The sequence below is a fragment of the Osmerus mordax genome, chromosome 22, assembly GCF_038355195.1.
Source record: "Osmerus mordax isolate fOsmMor3 chromosome 22, fOsmMor3.pri, whole genome shotgun sequence".
Lineage (NCBI taxonomy): Eukaryota > Metazoa > Chordata > Actinopteri > Osmeriformes > Osmeridae > Osmerus > Osmerus mordax.
In genome coordinates, this window is record NC_090071.1 from 5,417,366 (window position 1) to 5,427,487 (window position 10,122).

At 41.9% G+C, this 10,122-nt stretch overlaps 1 protein-coding gene across 1 annotated transcript; it reads left to right on the forward strand.

Annotated features, from left to right (window-relative positions):
* Positions 1-1,055: 1,055 nt before the first annotated feature.
* On the forward strand, positions 1,056-2,078 carry sox1b (SRY-box transcription factor 1b). Its single transcript, XM_067260192.1, has one exon. The coding sequence runs from the start codon at positions 1,056-1,058 to the stop codon at positions 2,076-2,078; it is 1,023 nt and encodes a 340-aa protein (XP_067116293.1).
* Positions 2,079-10,122: the final 8,044 nt, after the last annotated feature.

A 10,122-nucleotide genomic window follows, 5' to 3' on the forward strand; every position in this document is an offset into this window, starting at 1 on the left:
GAGGGGTTGTTCGTCGTAATAATCTATTCCAAAACAAATTCCATCCCGACAGATTTCAAGACATAATGAAAGCGACTGTTAGTTCACGATGTTTACAGACCTGTGTTTTTCTTTTTTTGACATTCCATAAAGTGATTTTTAGTTTTTGTTGCACAACAGCCTTGACATTTAATGCCTACTCATTTTTAAATAAGGACAATAAGTGAACCACCAACCTGTTAATTAAATTAGCCTGACTCATAATAATCCAGAAAAAAACGATTTGGCCATGGCCAGACTATTTTGTAGGGCAAGCCGAATTCTGTAGTTTCAATAGCCTATATAAACCAAGTAGATAATACTTGGATAATGCCTAGCCTACTATAGGCTGGAATAGTGGATAGGAATAGTGCTCACAATTAGCCTCATTTGATTTTACATGAAACAGAGAAGAGGCATAAGAATCTATTTTACATACTATTCAATATCAGGCTACTGATTTTTCCTCCTGCATGCATATAACCTTTGTGAAAAAGCTAATGTTGTCTTATCCTACATCAAGGCTAACTGTTTAGTTGGTTATCATATTTTTACTAAGCCTAACTTGCCAAAGCAGGGAACACTGTTTACTTTCTGCCTCGGGGGCGGGTTCTATGCGTCCTCTCTCTAGCCTGCGCGTTCAGCTTTCGCCTCTACGTCACCTGACCACGCGCCTGCATGCAAATCACGCCTTTCCTGGCGCGCCATTGGCCACCTTCACCTCATTTAGTCGCTGTCAAAGCGCATCGTATGGGTATGCTCTATTAACTTTACTACTACAGCCACAGAAAGTATAGCTCAAAGAGACTTTTCATCGAACTGGAAGTGGAAAAACAAGCGAGGAGAAAAATAGTGCCAAAGACGCTGTGGAAGTTTATCGAAGTAGCCTATCTTTGTCACTCTGGATTGTAACTACGTTTTTACCGTGCTCTTTTTTCCCTGGGAGGTTTGCTGTGCGCAACTGTGCCAGCCGAGCCGGACCGAGGTGCCGTGACTGAATGTTTCTGTGTATTTGTTGAAAAGTTAACGCCGGGTGAATGTATAGCATGATGATGGAGACTGACCTGCACTCCCCAGTGCCCCAAACGAACACAAATTCGGGGCACACGGGATCAAGCAATGGTAACAAAGTCAATCAAGACCGTGTGAAGAGACCGATGAACGCATTCATGGTTTGGTCTCGGGGCCAGCGACGTAAGATGGCACAAGAGAACCCCAAAATGCACAACTCTGAGATCAGCAAGAGGCTGGGCGCTGAGTGGAAAGTGATGTCCGAGGCAGAAAAGAGACCCTTTATCGACGAGGCGAAGCGCCTGCGAGCCATGCACATGAAGGAGCATCCGGATTATAAGTACCGACCGAGAAGGAAGACCAAGACGCTGCTGAAAAAGGACAAGTACTCTTTGGCTGGTGGGCTGCTTACAGGGGCAGGTAATGGTGCCGGTGTCGGCCTAGGGGTCGGGATGAGTCCGGGGGTTGGACAAAGATTGGAAAGCCCCGGGGGTCACGGTGGCGGAGCCAGCTACGCACACATGAACGGCTGGGCGAACGGTGCATACTCGGGCCAGGTGGCTGCCGCAGCAGCGGCCGCGGCGATGATGCAGGAAGCTCAACTAGCCTACAGCCAGCACCCGGGGAGCGGGGCGCACCACCACCACTCACACCACCATCACCCGCACAATCCCCAGCCCATGCACCGCTACGACATGACCGCTCTCCAGTACAGCCCCATATCGAACTCTCAGAGTTACATGAGCGCCTCTCCGTCCGGCTACGGCGGGATAACCTACACACAGCACCAGAGTTCTGGCGTCTCCTCGTCTGGATCAATCGGTACACTGGGGTCGCTGGTAAAATCAGAACCGAGTGTAAGCCCTCCCGTTTCCACTCATTCGCGCGCACCGTGTCCTGGGGACTTGAGGGACATGATAAGCATGTATTTACCGACTGGGGAAGCTGCTGGTGACCCGTCCGTTCAAAGTAGACTTCACGCGCTGCCACAGCACTATCAGAGCTCCACGACAGGGGTAAACGGAACAGTTCCTTTGACACATATTTAAAAATAACAATGTGCGACTGAAGCACAAAGAAATAACGTTACCAAATATTTATCCATTTTAGATTGTTGCTAGGCCTACTTGTTTTGTAGGCTTGTAAATTGAAGACAAACAATAACCTTCAAAATTACAATTAGGTAAAGGGAAGTTTTCAGTGGGGTAGGCTATTGTCTGTTCAAGTTTGAGAGGCAAGTAAGCTGTATCTGTTGTGCTTACTCTCCAACTAAAAGGCATGCCAAGTTTGAGACAATTTAGGTTATCTTGTGAAGGCTGGTGATTTTGAAGTATTTTTTGGTTTTCTGTGGGAATATAACCGTTTTTGAAAACAAGGAAATTTACACGAGATAATTTTGTGGTTAGAATTAATTTGGAAAGTGTTTTAAAAAGTTTATAAGACTTCAATTAATTTCACGTTTTCTCTTGTTTGTAAACACGTGCGTTGCTGTAACTGAACAATTTGTTTTTGTTGTTGTAAAAAAAAACTGTAAATTGTGAATAAATACAAGAGGAAATTGATAACAACTGTAAATAACTTAATGCATTTCTGTCAGGAAGAAAACCTTTTCGTTGAGTTAAATAAATTTCTCAGATGTTGCACTGGTTATGAAAACAGGATTTATTTTTTTATTGTGTGTGGCCTTCCTGCCATAATTTTATTCTACGTAGCCTATAGTGTCCAGTTGTTTTTTTAATCTCTTTTTATCAACATTTTTCGCAGATACTTGTGAATTTCTCAGACAGGGAAGTTGGCTGAAGTTGGCCCTATCAAGTAGGCCTCATGTCAAAAACTAAATCGTATTAAATCGCTCTGTGACCCAAAACGAGGAAAGGCGCAAGGCAATATGCGTAAAGACGGATGAATAAATAATGATCGACGAATACTAGGTTGATTGTTTGACTAGTCTGTCGGCGTGGCATGAACACCTAAATTGGATCAAAGGTCTTTAAGGATTTTAATACTACTTAATATTAGTATGATAATCTGTTCATGGCTGTGACCTCTAAAACGTGTTTTTATTACAGGTCTCCATGTCTGTGTATATTCAACCTTATCAATGTAAAACTGTAGCACATAATTAGTCAGCTGAACATCGGCTGATCAAAAACGTATCAAAAGTTCATGCAAATTATAACGTATGTGGGTGTTTTATGTGATTTATTAATACTTTTTTTTGTTTTTAGTACGAAAAGAAAAGGACGACGATGTGGTAGTCGCGATGAGAGGGGAGCAGGACAGGTTCGCGAGCACACACCTGTTGAGTTGTGACCGATCTGGCGCGAGAGGAACTTTATCTCGTTCGAATCATGTGCTGACTTTATTTCGAAACGGGCTCGCATTCAATCCTTTATCTGCTTGAAAAGACAGAAGATACTCAAGCATAGGAACGAATGCCATATTATATTACCTTTACTGCATTTAACTTGTCTTGTTGAATTCGTTTTATGTCAAAATTTACTTTTGATCGTTCCTGGATTGTTCCATAAGTCCTTTGTAGCATAAATCTCCCCTTGCGTTTATGTGAAAAAGAATGTTCTAAACCTGTTTTAAGCATCCATTTTTGTTATGTGTTGATAAAAATAGGATTTTAGAATTTTTCTTTCAGATAACTCTATTTTCAATTAGCCCCCTTGAAGTTTTATTTCCTCGAGTTAATATGATACCCCAGGCTATTTGTAAATGAAAAGTAAAATGTGTCATTCCATAGGCCTGTATTTGATTTGAAGATAAATAACAATCTCAAATAGCATATGATATTACTGAATGAGATTTACTACATGCAAACTCGTTCATATTTGATTTGTCTGAAATGACCTGTTTTCAAGAAGGGAAATAAATATACTCTGACAATAATATTTCATTTTTAATTTGATCGTTGACATGTTAGGACTATTGCAGCCAACGTGTTTAGGGATTATTTAGTCTGGCATTTTAATAAAACTAGACACGGTGTGTGATCCGTTTGATACGATGATGAGCACAGTTTGGGCAAGTTAGATAGAAAGTTTACTTTTCAGGAATGCTTATTTCAGACCTGCTGCTGGCATTTGCTAAGATGACCTCTCCTTCCTATTTGATGTAGATGACCATAGCACGATGTTCATTTAATTGACAGAGGAGTGTATTATTGCATTGCCAAGGCTCCCTTCCACGAACGCCAGGGTCGTGCCCCCCTAAGCTTGATCCTAAACTAAGGCAAATTCAATGAAAAGTAAATGATGCTCATACAATGAAATTCGTGGTATTCATCAGTCAATGAATTAACTCCAGATTCCCATGCAGGTCTATAAAATATTCTATGGAGTTCATGGTGACAACCGTGAAGGCTTGTGTTAGTCCATCAATTGAATGATAATTTTTATAACCTCTTTTGATAAGGCTATGCTGTTTGCTTTTATGCTTTGAACATGTGATGGCTACATCAGTTGGATACGCCTTCTAGGAGCGTCTGTGGTTGCTTTCATGGGTGCATGGGATTTAGGCTGAATGAGTGTAGTTGTGAAGAGTGTTTTGTGCTGTCCAGAAAAGGATTAGGAGGGTCTGCAGGACTAACCCAGGGGTCAGCGACAAGTAAAGTATTCCACGATCTGGCACCGGAACCATGACACCACTCCTCAGAACAGCGGCAAGACACATGTAATATTTCATTGAACCAAGCATGATTGGAGACACGTGTGAATTTGTAAATGCATGCTATCTTTCCCGTTGTTCAGGGATTGTCTGAATTTGACTCCCCTAAAATCTGCGACCATGCATGCATAGCATTGAAGTAGGCCAATAAATACTTATAATGCTTATCTTATTTACTACAGTATACAACACAATTGTCATTCATTTTATGCTATACTCATTTAATATATGTGTAGGCATATAGGCTTTGCTAAAACAGTGCAGAAAGTCCTAATGTAGTTACTAGATATGAGGTAAACATATATATATATAGGCTATATTTAGGCTATCTTATATATATAGATTATATAGATACATAGATATATAGATACATAGATTGATAGGTAGATAGATAGATAAATAGATATACAGATATAGATATGTAGGCTATGTATGTATAAGATAATAACTATTATATATCCTGGCTACATGGTTGGCCTACATCGATCAGACTAGCCATTACATCCATATTGCATTGAGGGACTGTGTTTAGAACATTGTCCACACAGAACATCTTTAAAATGCAGTGGAAATATTTTGTTCATTTTCATTGACAATAGAATCCCCACTCAATGGAAGAGGGAGAAAGTGAAGAGAAAGCAGAGGCCCATGAACATTAAATATCTACCACAAGGTAATTCTTATCTTGTAGACACCGATACATTCCGCACTCGGAAACCCTCGCTGCTTGCTATCCGTAAAACCCCGATCTCTTGCACTCTGTGTCCTAAATGTGGATAATTACCACCCGTTTATCACGCCTCCGCATATTTGCCTCTTTCCTCCCAAAAAACTCTCCGTTGCTATTGGACGGTGTTCTGTCACAGGAGATTACGGAGACAGATTGCAAAAACCGAATGTGCTGAAACGAGATTAGCGTGGAATAGAAATAGCAACCAAGGCCAATAAATTCCTCGCGAGGGCCTTATCGTGCAATTACACGTTGACATGTTTAACAATTTTCAGCCTCTTAATCCGAAACCCCTTCCAAAAGTAGACTGTGTTGTCAGTGTATGCGCTCTGTAGTAAGACACTACACACCCTGAACCGAAATCTGAATGCACAGCAAAAGGGTGCCGATTGAATAAATTGCTAAACATTTTATAAACTTTTCAATTTCCGAACCAACCACTAATTTTCAAAGGATAAGAGCAGGCATCTGTCATCTGTTAATAAACAGATGACAAACAAAATTTTAAAAAATGAGGACAGAAGGTTTACTTGGTCAGTATTGCATCGGCCCATTAGACTCAGTTATTAACTCCAGATTACATATTTCAAGGTCAAAACGTCTTGAAGAATGAAACATGAATCGTTTTATAGTTCACCCCCAGTTTAAGATAGTATTTCGCTGTTGCGAAGCCTGGTCAGAGATGATTATGAATGCCTCTGCTGGAATTTGGCTGGGATAGGGGTTTGGAAAGCCACCCAGTGCTGACTCCCCATGCATTGAACGGGCTGTGTGTGTGCGTGCGCGCTTTTGTGTATGTAGTGGGTTGGCTGGTTGGAAAGTTTCACTCAGTCAACCGTGCTGTCATTGGCTTCACAAAGCTGATTACAAGCCTCAGCGAATTCCTGAAGGCAACGAAATGCGACGCAGGTGCAAGGGAGACCAGAAGCCCCCTCGTTGCGCATGACGAGAACCATTGGGACAAATCCACAGGACCACACAAAAATCCAGCCCGTCCGATATGGGCCTACAGATATTGGAAAAAAACCACGAGAGAAAGAGAAACAGAAAGAGAGCGCAATAATGCAAGCACCATTCTAAAATCTTAAAACATTATTTGTATACGTTTTTTACTGAACTTCTCTAGCCTCACTGCTGTGTATGAATGATTTTCTTTGGACTAGGTTGTAGTATGATTAACCTTCTGCATTATGTTTTTATAACCATAGGCTACCATATGGTTTGATTCCACAAATGCTTAGGATACTGTAAGCTACTGTTTATAGGTATTTGGGCAACGTATGTATTTTTTACACTAATTTTTCAAATGTCATATTTGTTCTGTGATGGGGGAACAATAACTGGCGGCATACCATAACGTCATATTCAATTAGAACATTTTCTAGTAATCAATTACCGAGGAAGCTCCTGTGGGAGCAGTAATCAGCCCAGTCTGGCCGCTGCAAGCTTTAGTGATCAAGCCTATCGGGATTCTGACTGCGTAGACAGCAGACTTGAGGATTGCTGGCAAACTGTTTCTGGGCTGTTCGATTTGACGAAAATCACCTCTTTGAAACAAGATGATGTTATAGGGTTCAGTTTGGTTCTAATTGATCAGACAATCAGATTCGAAAGGTCATTCTTTTTCGTACCAGGACTTCCATCTCTGAATTGCAATGCGGACTTAACATTTTTAAATGAATGGCTCGTCAGGCTTTAAACTGAGAGAACACTCAGATCACATGGTCTTCATCGCTTGGACCAAAGTTCCATGGCAGCGTTTTTGAATACGCCCCAATAGGAATCCATGGCAGCAGAGGCATTAATGCATAATTTCCTCTACACGTTCCCATGTTCGTACCATGCACTGGATTCTGCCTAGTCCGTCACCGGAGCCCTGAGCTGCTGTCACCCCGCTCACCCCCACCATCCTCGGGTGATTATCGGACAAAAGGAGTATCCCGGGCCGGTTGTGGGAGTCAATCAACCAGAACGGACTATGCAAATGGTTAAGAAAGGCGAGAAGATGGCGAACAGAGCTCCCAATTGTTCGGCACATTTCACAGCACCATGCAGCTGCACCTCCGCGGTTGTCCGGGACACTGTTGATAATCCCGGGTTAAAGTACCCTAGCCTTGCACCTTGCCCCCCCCCCCCCCTGCACACACATACACACACACCAATATTTAGTATAATGTAAGTTAAAAAAAAGGATATATGCCTTTTTCCAAATGTAAGAATGTTTCTCATTGAGAACCAACAGTCATGACTTTTCTTTACATTGTTCGTTTTTTTGCTTACATTTTGTTAGACAATATGTTCACATGGTTTGATGCCACTGCGCTGATCATTGATTATACTAAATTGTGCATGTATATGCCTTTTGTTTTCCCTACAAACTTAAAATATCTTAATCAATACAACATTCAACGAATGTCTTTTGGGTAAACAAAAGTCAATATGCCCATTTCACGGAATTTTCTAGCAATAACGTTTGTTTCCTGGAGCTGTCCAGGTGCTGAACTGCCCTTGAAACGTCTTAAACTAGACCCTTTCTGTCTCTTCACTTTCCAAAGGATTTAAGGCACTGGACCCATTGGATACCCATCAGTCTGTGTTGCCAAAACTTTTTGGGTCGGCTAGATGTGAATGTTGATGATTCTAAATATCATTAAATAGTCCGTTAAAGTGTTAGATTTTAATTCTCACTATTTCATTTACTTTTATAGAACCAAACACTTTTGTATTTGATTCCCCCGCCCCTTCTAGCGTTCTCTCTCTTACACAATCACACGCGCACACAATTGATTAGGATGCGACTAGCTTTTATTTTCGTCATAAGAACTGGAATTATCATTCCTATTATGAGCCTGTAAATCTGGAAAATTACTGCGACTACATCAGATACCAACTTCCTGAGAAGTTGAGCCATGCACTTTCAAAAACGAAGTAAATGACCTGAAGAGCATTTATCCCAATAGCCCAACTCTAGCATCAGCTCTGTAATCACCAATCACCAAGTCAAAGGTCTACAGTAGGTGCTCTTTCTCCTCGCTGGGAGCCTGCACGAGTCATTGCTATGTAATTTGCAGACTGCAGGTGGGTCAATCCTCGGTACATTTTTTCCACGTCTTAGCCTTTCTCTGCCTTCTCCTGTCATTCTGCCAAAAAAAATAAACGGCTGCAAATTAGTGTCAATTAGAAGGCCGGCTGTGTAATTTAGTGGCGTTTTGACACGGAGAGCCTGCAGATGTGTGGAAGTCAAAGCGAGCCGCGTCCCCAGGGGCAGTTAATTAACTCGTAATAATCCACTGACCTGGGGGTTAGGGCACAGGCCAGCTCGGGTTTAGTCTCCATTAGACACTGCGAGGAGACGCGACGTGAATGTGCAGATGTGTGTTTGTGTCTGTGTGTGATAGTTAGACAGAGTCGGAGTGCCAGACAGTCAAGACATTTGTGTGAGACACACAGACACATAGACAGACAGAGGCAGGCAGGTATGCAAGCAGACATACAGCAAATAATGTGGCCTTTATTGTATGCAAAAGTGTTTGTGTCTTACGTATGTGTGTACCATGTGCTGTTTGTGCGTGTTGTGTGTGTGTTTGTGTCTGCTGTGCTTGTGCAGAGCAGTATGCAAATCCCAGGCAGAGGGATTTGCTAAACCAAAAGAGCCATGCTTGTTAGTGATACCCTGGCTAAAGATTTGCACAAACACCCACCTCCTTGATCCACTTTCATAGTTATTATTACACTGTCCGCGAGCCGGGAATCTTTATTGGCAGTGTAGTAGCATGGATCCGGGATTAAACATGGTGAAGAGAACAGTCGGAAGGTATTTACAGATTCTCATTATAGCTTCATAATCTGAATCCGCATACAAACACACAAGCTTAACCATTTCCACTCGACTGTCCCCTTTACCTCACAGATTTTTCACTTTTAGCGGATCAAATGTGTCGTTTCTGTTCAATCTAGATCACTTCTATAGGGGATGCAGATGTGTCTAAATAAGTCTATTTCAATGGGTTGTTTTAGGAGTTGAATTGTTATTGTGAAAATATAAGTACAAAACTACTTTAGGCCAAATCACAGTAACAAAACATCTTGTCTGTTCTTCATCTTCAACGGTTTCATACATGGATGCACGGATGACGGACGATGTAACGTGTACATTCACAAGAGTTACTGTCGTTCTACAATGGCAGATTCTTGCGTTAAACCAATTCAACACTTTTGACACAAAAAACTACAACAGTCTGTGAGACCATAAAGGGGTTGCCCATCCCTTTGAACCATGGGGTGCCCAAGCCTTAAACTGTGTGGAGTTATCACCTAACAGCAGAGTGTTCTGAAATGCTTTTAAAAATTACATTTGAAGATGTATTAGTGTTTCCTCCCTTCTCTGCCAGTGGGCGCCCGCGCCTGCATACGTTAAGTACATGGCAGTTTCTTTTTTTCGATTTTTTTGAATCTCCAAATTCCCAGCGTTGCTAAGGTGCTTTGGGGAGAGGATTAGCTTGGGCTGGCAGGGAGAGAGAAAGCAGCAAAGCTACACGCAAGAGGAAGACAAAGAGGGAGAGGGAGAGAGACCGGGGAGGAAGATGTGTGGGTGAGGAGGGAAGGAGAGAACGAAGTGAAACGCAGGTTGTATCAACATGACTGGGGAAGAGAGAACAGAACAGATCTAAATAGCAATTAGCACAGGG